General features: G+C 40.2%; 1 protein-coding gene across 3 annotated transcripts in view; it reads right to left on the bottom strand.

The window, feature by feature from the left end:
- TRAPPC9 (trafficking protein particle complex subunit 9) overlaps positions 1 to 25,325 on the bottom strand; it is a 536,040-nt gene that overhangs the window by 437,256 nt on the left and 73,459 nt on the right. For all 3 annotated transcript variants that reach the window (XM_054059308.1, XM_054059310.1, XM_054059309.1), the window contains 4 exons: positions 23,914 to 24,040; positions 22,080 to 22,212; positions 16,481 to 16,644; positions 9,497 to 9,649 (listed from right to left, as the gene is read on the bottom strand). In XM_054059308.1, coding sequence (XP_053915283.1) covers positions 9,497 to 9,649; positions 16,481 to 16,644; positions 22,080 to 22,212; positions 23,914 to 24,040 — 577 coding nt within the window. The remainder of the gene's footprint in view (positions 1 to 9,496; positions 9,650 to 16,480; positions 16,645 to 22,079; positions 22,213 to 23,913; positions 24,041 to 25,325) is intronic.

The raw sequence follows: 25,325 nt of genomic DNA, 5'->3' as shown, positions 1-25,325 counted from the left end.
CTGCTGTTCTTGTAGCCCCCTTCAGGTACAGGAAGGCCACTATAAGGTCTTCCCAGAGCCTTCTCCTCTCAAGGCTCAAAATCACAACTCTCTCAGCCTGTCCTCATAGCAGAGGTGCTATAGCCCTCTGATCATCTTCGTCGCCCTCCTCTGGACCCACTCCAATCGTTCCATCTCCTTCTTACATTGGGGATTCCAGAACTGGACACAGGACTCCAGGTGGGGTCTCAGAAGAGGAAGGCAGAGAAGAATCACCTCCCTCACCCTGCTGGCCATGCTTCTTTTGATGCAGCCCAGGACATGGTTGGCCTTCTGGGCTGCAAGCATGCATTGTCGGCTAATGTCATGACCCTCATCAACCAGCCCTCCAAGACCTTCACAGGGCTGCTCTCAATCACGTTGTCCCCCATCCTGTATTGAAATCGGGGATTGCCCCAACCCAGGTGTAGGACCTTGCACTGAGCTTTGTTGAACCTCATGAGGTTCACACAGTATTCAGTATTCGCTATTCACCATTAACAGTAGTGAATACTGTACAAGCAAGGATTCCTTCCTGAGGTTTGTGAACTACCTAAACCAGAACTGGAAGTTAAATTCAGAGTGAGGGAGAATACAATGAAAGAGAGCAAATGAAAGAAACTCATAAGCAAAGACCAGAGATTATTTATGCACACTCATACATTAGATACTAAACGAAGGTGCCTCAGCAAGGAAATAGCACAACACAATCCAGGTCAAGTAGCCTGTATGTGCCAGTCATAACTTTATTGCTGTTGGCCTCATGTCTGTCTTATCTATTTGCATTGTAAAGATTTGGGGCCTGAAACACCTCTTACTGCGTGTTTGTAGAGGGCTGGTACAACCGTTACAGGCTAAGGTCCTATGACACTTACATATTGTTAAAAAAAAACCACCCTGAATCAGTCAAATTACAAACCAAGATTATTTATCTAGTTTGAAAGGCAGCTGGAAGAGAAAAAGGCACTCTATGTTCTGTAAGCACTAAAGCTCTAGAGCCCTCAGCACAGAAGGGTGTGGAGCTGTCTGAGCAGGTCCAGAGGAGGCCATGAAGATGATTAGAGGGCTGGAACACCTCAGCTATAAGGACAGGCTGAGAGAGTTGTAGATGTTCAGCCTGGAGAAGGCTGTGGGGAGACCTTATAGTGGCTTTTCAATCCTGAAAAGGGCCTACGGGAAAGATGCAGACAGATTTTTTAGCAAGGCCTGTTGTGACAGGACAAGGAGTAATGGTTTTAAACTAAAAGAGTGCAGATAGACTAGATATAAGGAAGATATTTTTTACAATGAGGGTGGTAAAACCACCAGTGGATGTCCCAACCCTGGTAACATTCAAATTCAGGTTGGATGGGGCTCTGAGCAACCTGACCTGGTTGAAGATGTCCCTGCTCCTAAAGTGGAGCTGGACTAGATGATCCATAAAGGTCCCTTCCAACCCAACACATTCTATGATTCTATGAATTTAAGAAGAACTCTGTAAGAAAAGTTCTTAAAAAAATTAAGAATATTTTTAAAATAACACTGTGATGAATTTATGCAGCAAATGTAGTTTAAAAAAACAAGAACACAACTCATTGACTCAGATTAAAAGTGTAACCAAAATGAAAACTGACATTACAGTAGGCTGAGCCTGGCTGGATGCCTCATACCCATCAAGCTGCTCTATCACTCCCCTCCTCACCAGGATAGGGTGGAAGTAAAAAAGATGGAAAAAACCTTGTGGGTCAAGATAAAGGCAGTTTAGTGAAGTAAAAGCAAAAGCTGTGCACAGAAGCAAAGAAAAAATAGAAGATCTGCTCTCTGCTTCCTATCAGCAGGCAACGTCCAGCCACTTCCCAGGCCATATGGCTTCAGTATGCATAGCGGTTGCTCTGAAGACAAACATCAGAATAACAAATGCCCCCCTCATCCTCCTTTCACTTAGCTTTCATTGCTGGGCAGACATCATATACTATGGGATATCCTTTTGGTCAGTTTGGGTCAGCGGTCCTGGCTGTCCACTCCCAAGACCTTGCCCACATCCAGCCTACAGGGGAGGGAGAATGTCGGAGAGGCAGCAGTGATGCTGTGCGGGCACTGCTCAGCAGCAGCCAAAACACTGGTGTGATAGCAACACCATTCTAGCTGCCAATGCAAAGCACAGCACTATGAGGATTGCCATGGGTGAAATAACTCCATCTCAGCCAGACCCTTTACAGACATCTTCAAACTACAGAGACAAAAAAATTCATAGAAATGGTGTCATTTTGAAAGAATATTCTGATTTTTTAAACATAATAAAGGCAACTGAGCATAGTATCATGTAAATGACCATACTGAAATATCTCTGAGGGCTTCCATCAGTATCATCAGTAATACAATTATCCTAATAGACTCCTCTAGGCTACTTAGTTTTTCAGAAGACCTGTCAGGACGACATCTAAATTCAAACCTAGGTATCTTATTAACAAAGAAATATATTGTCTATAGGCTATATAAGCGTAGGAATATTTCTAAGCAGATAAAATGCAGTCATTTAAGCAGAAAAGCAACAAAGCGAGTATGAAACAGTCAAGGGTCTTGCACAGCAATACTGAATAATATTCAAGATCACTGTTTTTAGAAATATGTTATTATTTCTTTGCAACCTTTTCTCCCCCAGAGAAGGGAAGGAGAGACTTAAGGCACAGATTTGCTTCTTTCTTAGCATGTAATTAATTAGTTCCTTTGATGAGTTAATGAATTTAAATATTCTCAAACCTGTCTTTAGGTTCCCTATACACAGAATGAAGGAACACTAACATTTAACATAATGAAGTGCTCCTTGTAGATTAATTCATTAACTTTGCAAAACATCACCCATATGTAATAGAAGCTTTTTTTAAAAGACTGCTTCCCACTATCAAGTAACCATTTGCAATGAAATCCAGAAAGAGCAGCTATTGTTCTTTTCCCATTCAGCATCAGGGAAACAGTGGATTTCGGAAATCAAAGTCTAATGACTGGGAAGGAGAACAGATTATGCTTATAATGTAAGCATCCCATTGACCTCTTTGATTTAACAGGTGACAGAGATCTTACTGCTTAAGCCTGGCTGTACCAAGCAGACAGAGAGATTGCTTCCTCCTCTCTTGCATAGCACAACCACCTTAGAATCAAACTAAACACACACACAAAGTTTCCTAACCAGAGAAGCAGGACCATCCATAGGAGGAACCCTGAACCACTCAGCTGCGCTACAGGAGATCCAAAACTTCATTAGCATTTGCAGCAGACAGATCTCCTATGGGGAATCCCTGTGTCTTGGTCAACTCCCTTCAAGGCATAAGCCTTGTCTTCTTAACCCTAATTAACAATGCATCTCTAGAACACCTGCCCAGCTGTTCAAAGTGTAATTCATTCCAAAGATAATAAACCAAGGCAATCTAGATTGTGACAAGAACCTTAAATGATGTGCTTTAATGGGATGTGCATTCTTCCGCCATGTTATCAGGCTGTATTTGTATAAACCCAATTCCCAGCACGGAAGTCTATACAGTCCAGACAGACTGGCACGTTCCTGACATCACAGCAAGGGCTTCACAAAACTTAATAACCAAGCAATAATATGTCAAATGAAATTCATTATAAATAAATGGGAGAAAACAACCCTAAACTTATATGAGAAATTAGAGGTGCTCAGCATACACTTACTGTTCAGGAGTAAGATCCTGGAGCTATGGTTCACAAACTGATGAATCTACAAATGCAACGTTCAGCAACAGTCAAAAAATGAAACAACAAATTGTGCACTTTTGCATTATTATAAAGTAAGTAATAAAAGGAAATAAAGAGCATCACTACGGAAAGACAGAGATTACCTTTCAACCAAGGCTGGACAACTAAGCCCGTTAGAAATCTGTTCGCAAAAGAGACCATTGTGGCAATAACATGAGGAAATGTGCAAAATCACAAGTGTAGGTAAGACGTTTAGAAGAGGTACTGTTCGCTGTTTCGTGTAACACAAAAACCAGGTAATATCAGGAGGTCACCTGTAGGTGCAAAGCTTCCAGAAGTAATTTATAACCGTAGACTCATAAAGGTTGGAAAAGACCTCTAATATCATCCAGTCCAACCATCAGCCCAACAACACCGTGCCTACTAAACCATGTCACTAAGTGCCACATCTACATACTTTTTTAATACCTCCAGGAATGATGATTAGACCACCTCCCTGGGCAGCCTCTTCCTCTTCCACTCTTTCAGTAAAGAACTGTTTTCTAATATCCAATCTAAACCTCCCCTGGTCCAACTTGAGACCATTTCCTCTCATCCTATCACTTGTTACTTGAGAGACAAGGCCAACACCCACCTCACTACAACCTTCTTTCAGGGAATCACAGAGGGCAATAAAGTCTCTCCCCAGCCTCCTTTTCTCTAGACTAAACAACCCCAGTTCGCTCAGATGCTCTTCATAACACTTGTGCTTCAGACCCTTCACCAGCTTTGTTGCCCTCCACTGGACACATTCCAGTGTCTCAATGTCTTTCTTGTCGTGAAGGGCCCAAAACGACACAGGATTTGAGACGCAGCCTCACCAGTGCTGAGTACAAGGGCACAATCACCTCCCTACTCCTGCTGGCTGCAACATTTCTGATCCAAGACAGGATGCTGCTGGCTTTTTTGGCAACCTGAGCACACTGTTGGCTCATGACACTGATTTAGCTACGATTCTTCTTGCCACAGCATGCTCTAAAGTGCTGACAGAGAGACCGAAGAGTTCTATGAATGAAAAAAAACCACTAAGGATGACTAACAATGCCTAAAACCAGAGAAATATCATCAGGCTCTGGGAGTCCCTCAGCTAACAACAGTTGGAGCCCAAAAGCCTAAAGGAAAGCAGCTCGTATGATCATGATTCTCCCTATATTTTCCCACAGGCATCTGCTCTTAGCCACTATCACAGCCAGGATATTGGACTAGACGGTCATTGATCTGATCCTGTACAGCCACTCATATGTTTTCGCTTCCTTTAATCTAGAAGAACATCTAACATTTTTCCTTATGAGACAGTAGACCATCAACACACAAGAATTAGATCAGCGATTTTGATCAATAACTTAGTTTACCTTCCAACTGGATAAGTGTATCACCAGAAACATCAGTAATTTATCCTTTCTGTACTATGTCCTTATTACAAACAGCATAAAAGGAAACAATTTCAGCAGCAAATGAAAATAGATCAAAGTAACAGATGCCCTATTAAGGCCACTGCTTTTAAAAGACACAAGTATTTTGATCATCATTGTAAATCTGGTCTTCAAAAGAAAAAGGCACCATAGCTACCATGTGATTAAAAGTCATGTCACAGTTGCCATTGATTTTTCTAGCTCTTTACTGTTCTTCACATCAGGATCTCAGCTGCCTCTTCAGAAAGTACAATATTTGTAAAGTTAAAAGCAATATATAATAGAAAAATTACAGTAGCAAGTAAAAATGTCAATGAATGTAGCATCTCCAGTACTATTTTCAGAGGACACACAGGAAATAGCACCCAAAGATACCAAAGTTCTACAGAAATGCTAACAGGTTTGACTCCTTTATCGTCACTGAACAAGAAAAGGTTGATTTGCTCCCAGGCTTCATTTACACAACTTTTCAAAGACACTGCAGGCAGAAACAACAAGGTAAAAAAGTTGTTCCAAGACTCTGTTGGTGAGTCATCTCATAAAAGTTAAATTCAGCTAAAAACACAGAGGCCCAAATCCACTGTCCCACAACTGTTCTCTGTCAATACCGAGAATTAAGTATATTATCTATCCCTCCTACAGAATATTTTGTTTGCATGTTATTTCATCTGAAAAAATGCTGGGAAAGTTGTCACAGTTTAGCCCTGGCATGGCCAATTTCAGAAGCTAAAACCGAACAGTTTGTCTCCCAATTTCCTCCTCCACCTGTCCACCCCAAGGGACAGGTGAAAGAGAAATGAGAGGAAAAGACTTGCAGGTTGGAAACTAGAACTACAGCTTTAATTAAAAAAAATATATAATTATAATAATAATAATAATAATATAGGAGGAGGAAGAGGAGGAGGAAGAGGAGGAGGAAGAGGAGGAGGAAGAAGAAGAACAACAATAAAATAAAATATATGAAAATATATTAAATCACATCCTCACGCCTTGATGACTGTTCATCACCACAAATGCTGCAGAGCAGACACCAGGGAAAGGGTTGGAGGCTAAGAGGGAGCTCAGCTCAGGAACTGCATTCAGGAACACATGGATCAGGGATCAGGGGCAAACAGACAGATAAGGTCCTCACTAGACATTGGCCATCGAAGAAGACAGAGAGAGCCTCATTATCTATTAGTTTTATACCGAGTATGATGTCTATGGGATGGCATACTCTGTTGGTCAGTTTGGGGTCACCTGTCCTGTCTGCAGGTGCAACATTTTTCACCTCTTTGACTTACAGCTCCACCAGCTCAAGAATGGCCTTGGTGAGTATCACACTAAGTATAAGCATTGGCTTTTCTGCATACCGATGCCCTGCATTATCACTTCTAGAGAGGAACACTGTCTGAAAAACATGCAGTTAGCTTTCAGAAAATGAAGGTACTCAGATGAGACTGAGCTGAAGTTAGAAAACTGATTCTGCTTTGCCTCAAACCACAGCACAATTGCAGCTTCAGAGAGCCTTTCAGGCTTTTTGAAGACACAGCAAATGAAAGGAATTATATCTATGCACACAGATTTATATTTGGAAGTTAGAAAAATGAAATCAACAGAACTGGCATTAAAGACAGTAATGTAAAATGTTTTAAAAATTTACTTTCATAATTATTTTTAAGTTATATTGATTACACTAATCAAATTCCTTCTCATTTCCATGCCCCTGATTTCTATCCTCTTGATGTTAACCTGTCAACAAATAAAAGCCAAATTTCCAAGTTCAATTTTAATTTCAAATCAACCCTTTCCATACAATGTAATAGAAAATTAGTTGAATTACGATCTAAAAGAAGCTCTTATCAAATAAGCAAGCAATAAGTCATTGGAATTTCCATAGAAAAGAGAGGGCATATCCAGGGTACTTGAAGATCGAGAGTTTGGGGATCTATAAGCAAGGCAGCAGCATCTGCTCCTGAACAGTAAAATCATCCTACAGGCAGAGTCAGATCTGCATGCCACCACCAAGTTCTGTGAATCTGCAGCACAAATTTGTGCTGTATGGAATAGCATTTCCTGCCAAGGGCATTTCTCAAAGCCTCAGTTCCTTGGCAGTTGTGGTCTCCCTCTGCTATCAGCTTCTTCAAAAACTTCTAAAGTAAAACTTAGTGTCACAAAACTATGGGGACTGTGCAGTTAAATCCTAACATGTTTTTATAATGTATCTTACACCAGGAAGGTTTAAAACACAAACCAGTCTCTTAACCTGTGCCAACAATTAATATAATTTATCAAAATGCATTTATTGATGAGGCACTGGCACAGGTTGCTGAGAGAAGTTGTGGATGCTGCATCTCTACAGGTGTCAAGGCCAGGCTGGATGGGGCTTTGAAAAACCTGATCCAGTGGGAGGTGGCCCTGCCCATGTCAGGGGAGTTGGAACTGAATCATCTTTAAGGACCCGCTCAACCCAAACCATTCTATGATTCTATGATTTGCAAGACAATTTACAGACATTGGTCATATTCAACTTGAATAAACTATGTATGTAATTTTGTTGTATTTTTTCTATACTTGAAACGTATATTTTAAAAGATTATTATGCTGATAATGCATACCTGCAACTGCATCCTGGGAAACAATCCCAATAATAACAACACTTGGGGTTTTTTTGCAATATAGGCATATCTTGCTTTATCAAGTTAAGTCAAGCAACTGGAAAAATACAGACTATAGCAAAAACTCCAGTGAGCATTTTTAATACAAAAAGGAAAACCTTATTACTAATATCTGGTACTTGCAATTCCAGATAATTCTAATACAAGCAAACATTGTTTGGTTTTTCAATCAGAAGAAATTATGAGTTTAAGTAAATGAAACATTCTTTGAAGTATAAATATGAGGGGGATTATTCCCTACATTTCAGTATGTCAATTCTGGTAAACCCACAGCCAGCCACGATTAAGAAAACCCTACAGTCTTGGATAATCAAATGATAAATTTAAAATTATTTCTCTTTAAAACTCACTGACATTTGCAAACTATTTATCTTTATCTTCTTAAGATAAAGATACAGAAAGACACATCAAAAGCACTCTGTCAAGAAAGATTTAAAAAGATTGCAGGGCAAGGTCTCATGATGGGAAAGTTTAGTCAGACTATCATGCCCACAGATGTCACAAAAATTGAGTCTTCAGTCCATGCAGCTCTCTGAACAGTTGGCTTGGCATTATAGGACATAAATATGAAAATATAAAGCACAAAGAATCACAGAATCACAGAATCATAGAATCATAGAACAGTTCAGATCATCCAGCTCCAACCCCCCTGCCATGGGTAGAAACACCTTCCACAGGATCGTTCTTCAAATCTCATCCATCCTGGCCTTGAACACCTTCAGAAATGAGGCAGACACAACTTCCCTGGACAGCCTGAGCCACTACCTCACCACCCTCACAGCAAAAAATTTATTCCTTATATCTCCTCTCTTTCAGCTGAAAAATATTACCCCTCATCCTATCACTGCACTCCTGATAAAAAGCCCCTCCCCAGCTTTCCTGTAGCCCCCTTCAGATACTGGAAGGCTGCTATAAGGTCTCCCCAAGGCCTTCCCTTGTCCAGGCTGAATGACCCCAACTCTCTCAGTCTGTCCTTGTATGGGAGGTGCTCCAGCGGTTGGATCATCTTCGTGGCCTCTTCTAGACTCATTCTAACAGATCCATGTCCTTCCTGTGTTAAGGATTCCAGAACTGAATGCAGGACTACATGACTTTTTACAAAGTCCCTCCCCAGCTTTCCTGTAGCCCCTTCAGGTACTGGAAGGTTGCTATAAGTTCTCCTTGGAGCCTTCTCTTCTCCAGGCTGAACAACACCAACTCTCTCAGCCTGTCCTCGCAGGGAAGGTGCTCCAGCCCTCCAATCATCCTTGTAGCCCTCCGCTAGACCCATTCCAACAGATCCATATTCTTCTTATGTTGAGGATTCCAGAATTGGACACAGGACTCCAGGTGAGGTCTCACAAGAGCAGAGTAGAGGGACAGAACCACCTCTCTCACTCTGCTGGCCACATTGTTTTTGATGCAGCTCAGGATTCGGCCAACTATTTCGGCTGCAAGTGCACACTGCCGGCTCATGTTGAGCTTCTCATCCAGCAGCACCCCCAAGTCCTTCTCTTCAGGGCTACTCTTAATCCATTCTCTACTCAGCCTATACATTTGTGTTTGGGATTGGCCCAACTGAGATGCAGGATCTTACACTTGGCCTTTTATAAACACACAATATTTTAAAACTAACAGATAAGTGTCTCTCAGAAGTACACAGCACTCCTAAGCAAGGAAAAATTAAAGACTCACCATCACTGAGATCTTGCAGAAGATTTTCTTGGCATGAGAAGTCCAGTTTCACTTTAATGTTTACCCTAAGTGTTGCAACCTCTCCAGGTTTTAAAGGAAACTGGGAGAGGGTATCTTCTAGCTTCCAACTCAAGAAGTCCCCATACAGCTTCTCTGTATTAAAACAAGGAAAAATTTCATGAGCATAACCACTGTGTTAAGAGACTTTAAGTTTCTAACTCTTGTACAGAGTATTAACTTAGATGTAATTTTCTGTTAAGATGCTAAAATATTCCGAATTAAGGCATTAAAAATGAATGTAACACTACAAAGACATTAGAGGGGTTACTGACATTGGCCTGGCAGCATGTAGTTCACAAATCTTAAAATAGGACTCTCAGTGAAGAATCACAGAATCATAGAATCATTAAGTTGGAAAAGACCTCTGAGATCATCAAGCCAAATCGCACCTGCCGTGTATCATATCCCTGAGCACTTCATCTACCCATCTTTTAAATACCTCCAGGGATGGTGACTCAACTGCCTCTCTGGGCAGCCTCTTCCAGTGCCTGAGAACCCTTTTGGTGAAGAAATTTTTCCTGATGTCCAATCTGAACCTCCCCGGCATAACCTGAGGCCATTAAAAGAACACTACCAGAAGCAAAATATCACATGATAGGTAGCATTAAATATACACTTTGAATACTTGAGAACACAGCCTGAAGGGGACCTTAGAGTTCATATAGGTTTGAATCACACAGAATCCAACTCAGGAAATGGTTCATGAAGGCAAGAAATATTTCATCAAAATACTACACTAAAATAAATGTTTCAAATCTGAAATAAAATGGAGAAGGCTGGGAAGACTACTGCCTTTCATGCTTTTATAAAATGAAGTCCTTTCTCAAAATTGAATAGCATAAAGCATATAAGACCCAAATGTTCAGGATGCTGCCAGACACAACAGTTTGCCTTAAAAGATATTTGTAGGAGAAATTGTTTAGCATTGGTCCATATGAGATAGGGTGTCTGTAATTATCAGTTCCTGTACCCTACGCCTGAAGTGCCAGACGGTAATAGGAGAAAAAAACCCAATATTTACTGTTCATCAATACACACAGGTACATTATCCAGTCATCCAGACTCCTTATTACTCCAGTAACATCAGAAGATCCAGGTTGAAATACAGAGTAGCACAGGGTTAATTCCACTTCAGGAAGAAGGGTAAGCTAGTTAGGTGCTATTTCAAGCCCTGGAGTATGTCAAAAGCCACAGTCGTGGACATTCAAGCAAAAGCAATCAAAAAAAGTGCTATTCTATGAACTTTAAGCAAGAGGTAATTCTTTTTTTTAAGATCACAGAAAAGGCTGTTACATATTAGAATGGTACAATAACAGAGGGACTTCTTCACAAATTAATCTTACTTCATATACTAAATAGACACAAGAAATACTTGCTAATATCTTATTTCTCTTTGGCACTGCATCAAAGATCCCTGGAGCGGGGGGAATCAATCTCTCAGTGCTTCATTTCTAATGGAAGTACAGGATGGAGTAAATCTTCTTTACAGCAGCAACAGGAAAAAAATCAAACAAACATCACCACAACAAAATGCAGGTCATTAGTATGAGGGATACTGAAAGCAAGTCAAACGGGGGCATTTTGCCACTGTATAATCATAGAATCATAGAATGTTTTAGATTGAAAGCAACCTTAAAGATCATCCAGTTCCAACCTCCCTGCCACGGGCAGGGACACCTCCCTGCTAGATCAAGTTGCTCAAAGTCCTATATAAAACCCTGGTGTGCTCACATCTTAAATATTGTTTGCAGATTTGATCTCTGTACTGTGAGGACATCCTAGCACTAGAGACACCCCAAAGAATGCTGTAACCCTTCAGTTTGAGCAAAAGACTGAGTAGTAGAAGATGACTACAGCTTACAAAAATTACAAAGATGGCAGATAAAGTGAGTGCAGAACTGTTGTCCACTAAATTCCCTGGCATGAGAACCAGAAGCGCTTGATAAGACTAGTAGGAGAATGCATTGAAACAGATACAGCACTTCTCTACCCAGTTCTGGAGTCTGTTGCTACAGGAGGCTGCAGGGCAAGTGATAATAGCAGCTTCAGAATGTGATTTGGAAAATTCATGGGCAAGTCCACAAAGGGTAATTAAAAAGGAGTATTGGTGTATAGCAACTACAGGTCCTGAGCAAGCACAACAGAAACACCACAACAACGGAGAGACTCGCGTGTTCCATCTAAGCGGCATCCCCAATGCCCTGTGACTACAGAGGTAGATGGACCATCAGCTCCAGTAGGACACTTCTCAAATTCTTACGTCTTATGTCTTTGTCTTTCTGTGAGAGAATGGGAGAGGATAGGTCTGAATCCTCGATTCAGCATTATGATCTGCAGGTAGCCTTAAAATTGCAAACAGAACTTTAAGCACAGAGGAACTGAATAGACACAAAAAACTGTCAAATAGATTTACAGAAAACCACAGGAGGATAAAAGGATAGAGTTCAGCCCGGAGCTCCAGTGAGACGATAGCAACGCTGTTGGCAATGTAATTAAAACACTTGGAACAGTGAAGGGAAGAGTTTAAAGGTAAGGACAAAAGCAAACAAAGTCACATAAAATTGAAAGGTGAAGTCTGGGTAGAACATAACCAAAGCAAGTGCTGCTTCACAAGCTGAGCGGTTGAAAGGAAAAATAAGTGCAAGAACAGTTTCCAGCTGGCACAGAAAGATGAGACCAGAGTACTTCACATCTCTGCATTCAACATGTAGAAAGGCACGCTGAATGCAAGTATGATCGAACACTCTAAGACAGCAATCCAATGTGCTTGAAGGCAACAAAGCTCTTTGGACTTTTATAGTGATCTGTGTGTCTGATTCTTGATGCTTCACTGTCTGAAGTCTATATTCCTAGCAGAATACACAGGACCTCAAAATAACTATCAGTTCTAAAGGCATAAGCTTTGGCACTCATACATCTTAACTCCTCCAAGGGCATGACATTCTAGTAAAAAAGAAAGTTGTGTATTTAGCATTGCAGAGTAACCACCACCCTTACCTGAAATGAGGAACTGGGGAGCATGCCTACTAGAAGTACTGGGTTGAAAGTACTAATAGTTCATCAGCTCCTGGGCAGTGAACTGATACTGTTACTCTTTTTTTTTTTCCAGACTGAGGGAAAAAAAGCCTCTTCTGAATTGAGGAGACAATTCAGAATATTTTTAATTCAGTCCTGGTAGACAGAAGTGAATTTGCAGGACTTGTTATATTATTTACAATGTAAATGTATCTAGCAGTTTCCTCTAGGCAATTAGCAAATATTTCTAAAAATAGAAAAAAACTGCTCTAAAATAACAAATCATTTGACATTTACTCTGTGAGTGGAAAAAAGATTTGGTAAGAATTGTACAAAATCAACAGCCAGTGCAGGCAGAGAGGAAGAGATTTGAGCTGAGAAACCCAGAGAGTAAAACTCCAGCAGGTAGAGTGGGGCTGGATTACCAACACTGCTCATTGTCCTACCTTCACAAGGACATTTGGACTAACTGCAGAAAAGCCAGCCTGTGTTCACAACTCTCTAAGGAACATCACCCAACTTCAATTTGAAAGACACTACAGTTTAGTTTGGCAAAAAAAAGGTAACGAGAACTATTCCGGGATATTCACAGTTCTTACAATAAGTTACCTGGACCTCAGAGTAGATGTTTCATTTGTGGTCTGGCACAGCTAAAGAGCTGAGACCACAAGCAGATGTTTTCAAAGGCCATGGGAAGAACACAGCCAGAAAGGTGAATTTATTACTCTATGTTTAAATTCCAGAGGTCAATCACTTCTAAGGAAGATCAGCGAGGTTTTGCTTCACCATCCAGTTCATTCAGTACGTGCAGCTGGTGCTCACTGTGAGAGCCTAATAACCTGGGAGGCTGGTAAGAAAACCTGGTACGCTCTTCTGATGTTTGAAAACATTAGTGTCACATTTGCCTCTGGGAGGATCAAACAGTTGGCTTATCAAAGCTTTTAGAGTACACCACCTAACTCAGACATAAGAAGCCTCTGACAAGATCTGACTGGAGACAAAGGACAGAAAGGCTTCCCGCTTCGCATGTCATCAGTCTAAAAAAAGCCTTAGACCATCTGACCTGGTGAGGGATAATACCAGGCAACACAGAGTTGACCTTGACAGAATGCATGTGATGTCCAACGTACAGATACCACAGTCTGGTAGACAAGAGCAGTACAATGAGACATTAAAAGACATGACAGACGTGTTTATTGTGGCAGCATGACAAGTCCCTTTTGTTGCTTTGCCTCAGGATCTGTTCCACAACACGCGGCTGCTAAAGGACTCAAGAACCCTGTGATGTCCTTTAGGAACTGCACAGGGTGAGCTGCAATTTCTGCTCATTTATCTGAGAACCAGAGTGGAAAAGCTAAAGAGCAGCACCTAAAAGAAACAGAATGGAGGAGGTTTGAAAAGAAACAAAATGGAAGGAAGTTTGAAAACCTGATCCCAAGGTTCTCGTTAACAAGACACCATTGAAAACAAGGCCAGAGAAGTGGACTTCCCAATAACAGAGACAGGCTGTAGCTGGCAAAACAGCGGAGGGAGGTCAGGTCATTGCATTGCAACAACTAATCGCATCCAGTAATTTACACCAAAAAATGAGAACTACAGCACTCATCTTTGTGCTAAAAGTTGTGGTCCCAAAAACAGAAGACAAGGAAATGGAAGTCAGACAGGCATGCGTGCAGCAACTGCAAAAGATTTACAACCAGTTGCCAAGACTAAAGGAACCACAGTAAATCAGGTGAAACCAAAGGTGATTGAAAACTCTTTGTATTTGGCCGAAATTGGACAACAACTTCTCACAGGCTCCCAAGCTGACAAGCAGACTGTGGTCATGCCAGATGAAGGTATCTAATAGCTTTCAAGGAGACCTTGAGTAGTTTAAATCACACATCAGCTGAAGAGAAGAACAGTCATGAGACAACTTCTTAATGCACTATAGATAGTTCATAAGTGTTGGCAAATGCTCTCAACTTGATATATAATATCAAGTTAGAATCATAGAATCATAGAACGGTTTTGGTTGGAAGGGACCTTAATGATCACCCAGTTCCAACCCCCCTGCCACAGACAGTGACACTTCCCACTACACCAGGCTGCTCAAGGCCCCATCCAACTTGGCCTTGAACGCTTCCAGGGAGGGAGCATCCACAGCTTCCCTGGCCAAATGTGCTGATGTCTCACCAACCTCATCATAAAGAATTTCTTCCTAACGTCTAATCTAAGTCTTCCTCTTTCAGTCTAAAACCATTCCCCCTCGTCCTATCACTACAGGCCCTTGTGTGAAGTCCACCCCCAGCTTTCTCGTACGCTCCCTTCAGGTACTGGAAGGCCACTATAAGATCTCCCTGGAGTCTTCTCTTCTTCAGGCTGAACAACCCCAACTCTCTTAGCTCTCTCAGAGCAGAGGTGCTTCAGCCCTCTGATCATTTTTCTGGCCCTCCTCTGGACCCATTCCAACACCTCCATATCCTTCTTATTTTAAGGATTCCAGAACTGGACACAATACTCCAGGTGGGGTTTCATGTTTCCAGGTGTGGTCCCAGGTTAAGAGTTCGCATTGCTATCAGAGACAATTTAATGTCATACTCTCATTATTCCTGTGCATGTAGTATTCACTGACTAAACTGAGCTGATGACATGACAAATATTCAGTTCCCTGTTGATTATCAGATTCCTCGTGTCACACTGTACCGTGAGTCCATCCTTATGCATTTATATCAATTTACGACAACAGTTAAAATGGAAGAGTCCATTAAGACAGGCCAAGGTCCCTGCTTCGCAAAACGTACATGCAATCACATTTGACATAACGTAATTATTACATGCTTAATGTGGAACCATCAGTTCATTTGTCATGGTTAGCGTTTTTCAGGACTTTACTTCATACCCACAGCAGAGTTGTGTATAAAGTCACGCTTATTTAGGTGTATGTTTCCTCCAGTAACACAGCTCATCTTGTGCATACAATTCCAAACACAGGGGTACACTTCCATTCAGTGAGGCAATGCAAGAATCATATAATCACAGAATCATTAAGGTTACAAGAGACCTCCAAGATCATCCAGTCCAATTGCCAGCCCAACACCACAGCGCCTACTAAACCATGTCACAAATTGGCGCACATCTACTCGTTTTCTAAACATCTTCAAGGATGGTGACTCCACTTCCCTGGGCAGCCCCTTCCAATAAAGAAATTTTTGCTAATATCCAATCTAGACCTTCCCTGGTGGAACTTCAGGCCATAGAAACTGAAGTCTCTGTGTGACATGACCCTGGATAATCTAATCGAAAGCTCTGCTTTCAAAAGAAGGCAGTTTAAGGTGATTGCATAACGTGAACTTCACCATTTAATAATATGTGCACTGTATTTGGTCTTTCCGTTGCACACATACAGCACCCAGCACAGTTCGAGCACATGGGAATTACTGAAATAAGAACAGTAAGTTAGCATACTAACATTAATATCCCAATTTTTAGTTATTGTTCATTGAATGAGATAAAAGTAGGTTTATTTACTTCCACTCCCTCAAGGAGGACAACATTACTAATAATGTTAATTTAATTAATTAAGTAATCAGTGTATTTAGACATAAGGAGAAAATAATTTAGATCCGAGATTCTTCCTTTTTACTAGTTACTGCCTCAGGACTTTTTTCCCCAAGTAATATTAAGATGAAATCCAAAAAGCAGGTGACCTTTTGACACACAGATGGTTCTGCAATATCTTTCATTTCTTTCTACATTTTCTTAAACTCTCTTACATCTCTATATTCTTAAGATAAAATTGACCTGAATTATTCCAGTTCCATAAAAGGGATTATGATATTTATTCTAAACTGACCTAAAAGAAGTAGTCTCCTTTTATCAGAGAAAAAGAGATCATCATTATTTCTAAACATAAATCAACATACACACCCTTAGTGTTGACTGTTTTCGCTGTGACCTCCAGTTTCTCCAGTGGTTCTGTTCCAATATTTTCTAACTTAATGATAAGCTGCTGGGTCTCTCCATTGTAAAGCTGGACAGACACATTAGTGGAGATTTCATCCCCTGAAGACGGCTGAAGCGTATGAGCAGACCTACAAAAAAACACACATAGACCAATACAATATTATGATGAACACATTCAAAGCATGTCCAAGTTACTCTATTATATCAACTATTCTTTGAAGACTCAGAAACCACTGCTGTGTGATCCTGGTGATATTAAATGTCATTTTCCATTCTTATTTTAGCCACGGTCATTTTCTATAACCATTGAGGACAAACTTTAATAATTTATGCATAAGACAGGTCAGATTTCAACCAATATAAAATATGTATTCCTAAATGTGAAAGCTTTGCAGCAAAACTGTAAGCAATTTTGCTTAAAATAATTGCAGCAAAACTGTAAGAAAGAGAAAAAGAGAAAAATAAGCAAGAGCAGGTCATTAGAATGAGCAAACTTGAAAAAAGTGCTATCTGATCTACCAAGTGTTGGAACACTAGGGTTGAATAACAATGACTGTGGATAGGTGAATGTAAAACAAAAATAACAAAAAAAAAATTGAGGAGAGTAAGAGTCAGAGTCATAGAACAGGCTGGGTCAGGAGGGACCTTAAAGATCATCCACTTCTAGCCCCCCCGCCATGGGCAGGGAAATCTCCCACTGGATCAGGTTGCTCGAAACCTCATCCAACCTGGCCTTGAACACCTCCAGGGATTGACTATCCACAACTTCTCGGGGTAACCTCACCACCCTCACAGGAAAAAGTTACTTCCTAATATCTCATCTACATCTCCCCTCTTTCAGCTGAAAAATATTCATCCTCATCATATCACTGCACTCCCTGAGAAAGAGCCCCTCTCCAGCTTTCCTGTAGCCCCTCTTAAGTACTGGAAGGCTGCCAGAAGGTCTTCCTGGAGCCTTCTTTTCTCTGGGATAAACAACAAGGAAATATAAACCGTAACTGAAATATCAGGTTAAGATATATTTAGTAGAGCAATATATTGTAAAAAATAACTTAAGACATGAAACAAAGATTATTTCATGAGTTGTATGTGCCAGAGAAGTGCATGGGGGTCTAAACTTTCAGAAACACGAGAATTTATTTAAACAAATATCAAGCATTTAATTTTAAAGTAACAAATGTGTCAAACCAATCAACTATTGAAGTAGCAGATATGCATGGTGCTACGACAACACACCATGGGTAAAGGAGAATTGAGCAGTAACCTTGACCTTTTCAAGGAAGAATTAATGCTGGATTTGAGAGAATGCAGGTTTTGTGGACAGTAGAGGGCATAAACCTCATGGGAGTGGATCCTGGAAGAAATTCACTGTGCAAAAGGTGAAATAGTGAATATAAATGAACTCTTTGGAACATGAATGAGCAAAGGAGAATTGCAGAACAAGATAGATGGGCAGAAGTTCAATTTCTGACTGTATTTTTCATGCTAATGCAAAGTGGTCAGAAGGCATCAAGGATACAAGGGCAAAAGTTACTGAGATTAATGACCAATAAATCTGTTGGTAAGCCCAGGTTCACTAACTTCTTTTGGCAGGTATTTCTGCTATTCTTCCTTCCACTCCTATCCTTCCTTAGCACAAGACTAACCTCCACAAATCCATAGCACTCTCCACAAAGCACAGCAGATTTTAGTCTTTTGGAATGCATCCATGATAACAAGTACTTAAAACACATCTCTTTTGATTGTTTAAAATTTGCTGTCATCTATCATTATCACTGCATCACTCTGAAGTTCGGGTAATTGGAGTGACAGGTAAAAAGGAATTGCTTTTCTCCCTTCACGTTCAGAAAAAAGCATTGAGGAATTGCAGGCTAACAAACCTAACAAATGGTACTTTCAATTACTGAATAAATGTACATCTGAATCCTGAGCATAGGTTGTAATCCAGTTTATGCATCTTTTTCTGTAATACAGCTTCTTAAAGTAAAAGCATCTAAATTCCTGTTTAAAAGCTATATAGCCACCAGCTTTGCTCAAAACTGGCAAGACATTAGGACTGAGGCTTGCCATGGGGATATTAGTAGATTAAAAGTTAGATACAAGCCATGAATGTTCGCTTGCAGCCCCTTAAAGCCAGTCACATCCCAAAAGAAGAATGGCCAGCAGGGCGAGGGAGGTGATTCTCTCCCTCTGCTCTGCTAAGACCCCACCTGGAACCCCGCATTCAGATCTGCAGTTCTCAGCATATGAAAGACATGGACTGGCTGGAGCAAGTCCACAGGAGGCTAAAAAAATGGTCAAAGGGCTGGAATACCTCTCCTATGAGAACAGGATGAGGTGGAGTTGTTCAGTCTGGAGAAGAGAAGGCTGTGGGAAACCTTATTGCAGCCCTTCAGAATTTAAAGGAGGCTACAGGAAAGACAGAGGGATACTTTTTACCAAACTCTGTAGTGACAGGGCAAGGAGCAACAGCTTAAACTGAAAAGGGGGAGGTTTAAATGGGAAATAAGGGAGAAGTTTTTTACAATTAGGGTGGTGAGACACTGCAACTGGTTGCCCAGAGATGTTGTGGATGTCCCATCCCTAGAAGTGTTCAAGGTCAGGGTGGATGAGGCTTTGAGCAACCTGACCTGGTGAAAGATGTCCCTACCCACAGCAGGGAGGGTAGAACTGTATGATCTTTAAAGTTCCCTTCCAATCCAAACCATTTTGATTCTATGCCTGCTCTGAATTTGTCCTGACCTGCCTGCAACTTTGGTTTGACTTACTGTAGCTGTAGAAGCAATTTTTCTTCTGACTTGGTGGCTACACCTATTGCTCTATTTCTGTTAACTCTGTTTAGCACAACCATAGTTAGAATCATAGAATCACAGAATCATAGAATAGTTTCGGTTGGAAGGGACCTTAAAGATCATCTAGCTCCAAGCCCCACTAGATCAGGCTGCCCAAGTCCCCATCGAACCTGGCCTTGAACAACTGCTTATGTCTAGCCTAAATCTGCCCCTCTCCAGTTTATAGCCATTGCCCCTAGACCTACCACTACATGACTTTTTACAAAGTCCCTCTCCAGCTTTCCTGTAGCCCCTTCAGGTACTGGAAGGTTGCTATAAGTTCTCCTTGGAGCCTTCTCTTCTCCAGGCTGAACAACACCAACTCTCTCAGCCTGTCCTCGCAGGGAAGGTGCTCCAGTCCTCCAATCATCCTTGTAGCCCTCCGCTAGACCCATTCCAACAGATCCATATTCTTCTTATGTTGAGGATTCCAGAACTGGACACAGGACTCCAGATGAGGTCTCACAAGAGAGGAATAGAGGGGTAGAATCACCTCCCTCACCCTGCTGGCCACACTTCTTTTGACGCAGCCCAGGATACAGTTAGCCTTCCAGGGTGCGAGCGCACATTGCTGGCTCATATCGAGCTTGCCATCAATCAACAGCTTCTCATCAATCAGTCCTATATAGATACTTGTAACAAAGCCTTTTCCAACCAAGCAATTCTATGATGCTATCAAATGTTGGTAAGATGGGTGTCAATGGCAATGTAAATATAAAGCAAATCAGCAAGATGCAAGGATAGCAGATTTTATCCTGCTGTTTGCAAATTAAGAATGTTCTTTCATTTCTTCAACATGTCTTTTTAAAAGTACAGCATCCTTCAGAGAAACCAAAGGATAAAATGTTGCTGACAGGCAACATGAGGCAATTTGCTAGCATCACAGAGGCCGGGAGCAGGAGTAAGTTAAGGTAAACAGAGACTTCCCGGGCATACTGCAAGGTAGCTAGGAGTGCATCTGAATTCCCAGGGTGTTAGTGGAACTCACTACTGAAACTGAAGCATCTGCAGAAACTAAGAGTTAATTTAGCACCAATGAAAAAGGAAATATACACCAATATACACCAATATACAAAGAAAATCTTGTTAATGTTCCACATTATCAGCTGAACATAAATCCAAAAGGAGCAGATATTATGCTCATTTAAGAATATCTGCAATTCCCTCTGTATTTCAAACCCATCGTGTTCTTTAATATATTCATAACTTGGCTAGCTAGTATTAATTTTGATTGCAGCTAAACCATGCAGACTCCATATCTAGCAGGATTTTTATAGAGAATTTACCAACATGTAAGTCAATCGCAGTATTTTATTATTCTGCTGTCTTCATCAGGATACTACATTTATAGCTGTGTAATCCAATGCCATCAATACAGCCCATTCCACACTAAAAAAGCAGAATTCAGTATAGAAGGATCATAACTAAACGAGTTCCTTTGCTTTACTAATCAAATCATACTGAAGAACACAATCAAAATTGTACATAAATACACATAGATTTCTCTTTCTGTCATACGATACTGATGGTCATGCTACCAAGGATCATAAATGGAGCTGAGGTCTTCCAATCAATAGAACACCATCTATGGTACCTCAGCTATTAAGTCAGTAAGTAACAAAAGGCTGTTTCCTGATCCATGGCTAAAAGGAACACCGAAAAAGAAAAGGAAAAGGAAAAAAGAAAAGGGGAAAAGGAAAAAGGGAAAATGAAAAAGAAAAAATGGAAAAGGGATATGGATAAAGGGGAGAAAAAAGGGGAGAGGAAAACCGAAACTCCAGACCTTTACCACTACTTGCAAAACAGCAGATGGATGGCAAGACTCTGAGATATAGTGATCAACATGCACTTAGTGGCTCAATGCTCTTGAACCACGAAAAGTTCTGAAAATTGAATTGAATCAGTGTCTTAAAAACACTCTGTAAAATCATGGAGTCAGTCAATCACATTCTTCATGGGAAAAAAACTCTAAAGGCCCCACAAAACTACTGTGTCCTTTCTGGTGAGAGTATAAGGAAGTTATTTGAGTTGATTCTTCCTGTATCTCTTAATCAAATTGTTTCTGTAGCATGACATCAAGTTTGGTCCACTCTTGGACAATGGAAATACTGGCATGCTGGAGCAAGCCTGGGAGAGGGTTATCAAAATGATTAGGAGGCTGGAGCACAACACGAGGACAGGTTCAAAGAACTGGATTAGCTCAGTTCGAAAAAAAGAAGAGTTTTTACTCCTCCTACTCGTTAATGTTGTCAGATCAGAACTGATTTCCCACAGTGGTGACGGAAAAGCCATCCATGGAGATAATTAAAACTTAACTAGATCATGTCCTTGGCAACTTGATCTAACATTTAAGTCATATCACTTGTCAAATCTGCCCCTGCTTTGAGGAAGATCCTGGACCAGATAAGCTCCAGAGACATCCTTTCCAATCCACACTATTCCATGGATTATCTCCTTGATTTTATGAATCTTTTACAACTATGACTTTAATAATTAATAACCCTTATACTCCCTCAGCTAATTAAATCTCAAAATACTGTCTATGAAATTTCAAGGTTTCAAGCAGTTAAAAAAAAAATAGATTAATATTCTAAAGTAAACAGAATAGATACAATTTATGTCTTATTTTACTAAGGCACTGATCATACCCTGACATGAAGGAGCTTTTATTCAGCACGTGACTAATGCTTAAATACAAACAAATAAAAACATCATTTAATTCGGTTTCTTACCTTGGAAGGGAGGTACTGATCTGCAGCCTTGGCAAAGCTGGAATGACTTCGACAGTACAACCATTGGTCTTCACTCCTGGTAGATTGTCCAGAAGGCAATCACTGAAGACTCCAAAAACTGAAGTGTGGTAACCTGAATTTTAGAAGAAAACACCAGTATGCTGTGATTTTTTCTGTTTGCTGAAAGGTCTCAAAGTAATAAGCTCACTTAGCGAGAGTATAAGGAAGTTATTTTAGTTGTTTCTTCCTGTATCTCGTAATCAAATTGTTTCTGTAGCATGACATCAAGTTTGGGCTACTTCTGAACAAAGGAAATAATGACACTTGGTGAGCTTAGTACTTAGTCAGATCTTGCCAATATTTCTGCTACACAAACCACCACCTTCTTTACATCTTTCCATCAGGACACAAAATATGCAAAAGGTTTTCAGACAAATAAAACTAATAACAACATTTATAGCTGCACGACAACATACAAACAACACACATGTAAGCTTTTGTAAATGTGACAGGTAATTAAAATCTTAACAGAAGAGTCTATGATTTCCACCATGTGCTGAGGTAAAATCTATAGAATCTTTACAAGCCAACATCACAAGCTGTAGTATAAAATGGGGGTCTCCACTATATCCCCTAATCCACTAGTGCATGTAAAACTTGCTACCCATCAACACAGGTTAACAGTCCTCTCTTTCCCCTTTCCTGTTTATAGGAGTCTCAACTGTACCCAGGAGTTAAGGAAAAAAAAGAATCCTAAACAAAACTAATCAAGAGAAAAAAGGAATATGTGCATACAGATGGACACCTGCCACGAAACACCACAGCTTATCCTCAATTCAATTCAGTAGGAAAGTACCTCTACACCAATTCCTTACCAGGCAATATATAAATCTATATCTGAAGGAAAATTCAACACTTTGACACAAAACCAGCCCCCAAATGCTGAAATCAACTCCCATACTTGCAGTACATTTCTAGTACGTGCAGTTAAATGCAGACAACTACAGCAAAAATGTCCTGAGTGCTTTAATGGTATTCTGTATTTACTGTGATTTTCTGAAATGGAAACAAACAAAGAATCATTTTATGAGCAAAGAGAAAAGCTCTTAAGAAAAACTCGGTGAGGACAGAGTTTTGTCAAGTTCAAACCCACCTTCTTTTGCTGTTTAGCTTTATTAAAATGGCCCTTTTCCTGTAACTCTGTATTCCAGGAACATGTACCTAGAACTGTGTGCTGGTAACATGATTCAGTCCTACTACTTGTTGAATTCACCATCTTCACACACATCACGTTTTCTGGAAGACTGATATGCTCATCTTCTACTAAAGCTTCTTAATTCTCTTTTTACTACAAACACTATTCTATTTACACTTATTAATGAAATGATATTTTGACTGCAACAGCCCACACACATAATGGCCAGATCATTTCCACAGAAGCAATCAGAAAAAATGTTTTACATGAACACAATTAAGAAAAACGAATGGCAAGATTATCTTTCATTCTCATGAAAAAGTTCAGTAATCCTCCTCAGAAGCTTTCCAAATGAAAGCATTAATCAAGGCAAGTTTGAGTTCATTATCCTTTTCCTCTCATTCGTGAGATATTGTAAGCCTGTGTTCTTTAGTGCTGTTACAACCAAGTGATTTTTCAGGCTCTGTTTTTCAGGAAGTATAGTAAAGAAAACATTTCTACGATCATCTGGGGTTTTCTTTTATTTACTGAGGAGAATTCAGAATGGCAAATAACTGTGTGTCGTATAAATTTATGAAATCCACAGAGATGGAAAAGATGTGGATGTTTTGCTAGGAAGAGACTAAAGACAACCCTTACCATTGACAGTGATCTGTCCGGTTGTTTGAGGAACACCAACAAGAGTTACTGGATAGAGACCGGATTCAGCAGGTAGAGAAAGAGCTGCAGGAAGCGATTCGAATTCTACTCCTGTTGTCAAGAGACCCTGAAAAAGTCATGTTACACAGATAAATCCCTTTATAATATATGCTTACATTTCTATGATATACACTTATATTTTAATCTCTTGCATTACACCACCCAAACTTCTACGATTTATTCCAATTTGCTCTATCAGTTAGTTTGGTTTTTAAGTTCCAGTGACTTTTAGAATTACAGCAAAATTTGTATTCTCCACTGAAACGTGTTTCAGGATCTGAGGCGGGAACAATGTATGAAAAAACCAAGAAAAATATATATCTAAGCACAGTAAGAAGGAGGGTGCTATAATATGCACAGTGTTGGTTTGTACCTACATTTAATTATACTTGTGACCTTACTTGTGTATTTGCTTATATTTTGGACAGTGGAAGATGTTTTTCATATATAAGCAAGAGCTTAGCTTTAATTAAATTTCCTGGCCAGAAAATATTTATCCATTGGGAGAAAACAAACGTAGTATTTACAGGTAATAGAGTAAGTCTGACTTTGCTATCCAACCTAAGCATCTCAGAGACCTGGAATAAGGCATCCACTTCACTACCCTGATCCTCTCTCAAGCCTAGATGCCTGAAGTTAGACTGTATGGTTTACTCCTTCAGTGAAAGCCTGAGAAATCTCTCTGCATCCTAAAGTTAAAACACTTAATAAATAAATTAAGCAAAAATAAAATTATTTAACAAACTTATAAACACAGCATTACTGTCCTTAGAAAACTGAAAAAGTTAGTTTAAGCTGAGTTCATGAATTTCAGCTGCTTTAACACAGAATGCATTGTTACAAGTAAGACATCTAATGTTGTAAAGTACATAAGTTCAAGTCACCAGCTGCTTTTGTATACAAAGACTTTTATTTTTATTTTTTACTAAAGATGCCATGCAAATATCTCCATCAATTAATGCAGTAAGTACAACTGAAAAAAACTTCAGCTCCGTGAGGATGCTTCATAGGAAAACAAAACTCTATGACACAGGTCAATACTATTTTTGTAAACACAGGTGAAAAATCTGATGGATTGAGCCACACAAAACTTCGTTGGACTAAATGATCCAAGAGGTCTTTTCCAACCTGGTGATTCTATGATTGTGAGGCACTGGCACAGGTTGCCCAGAGAAGTCGTGGAAACCCCACCCCTGTGAGTGTTCAAGGCCAGGCTGGCAGAGGCTCTGAGGAAACTGATCCAGCGGAAGGTATCTCTGCACATGGGAGAGCCATTGGAACTGGACGATCTTTAACCCAAACTATTCTATGATTCTATGGTTATCTGCACAGTACCAGAATACCAGCATTGC

The sequence above is a fragment of the Cuculus canorus genome, chromosome 2 (assembly GCF_017976375.1).
Source record: "Cuculus canorus isolate bCucCan1 chromosome 2, bCucCan1.pri, whole genome shotgun sequence".
Classification (NCBI taxonomy): Eukaryota; Metazoa; Chordata; class Aves; order Cuculiformes; family Cuculidae; genus Cuculus; species Cuculus canorus.
Note: the sequence above shows the minus strand (reverse complement) of the source record. Positions and strands in the feature narration are given on the sequence as shown.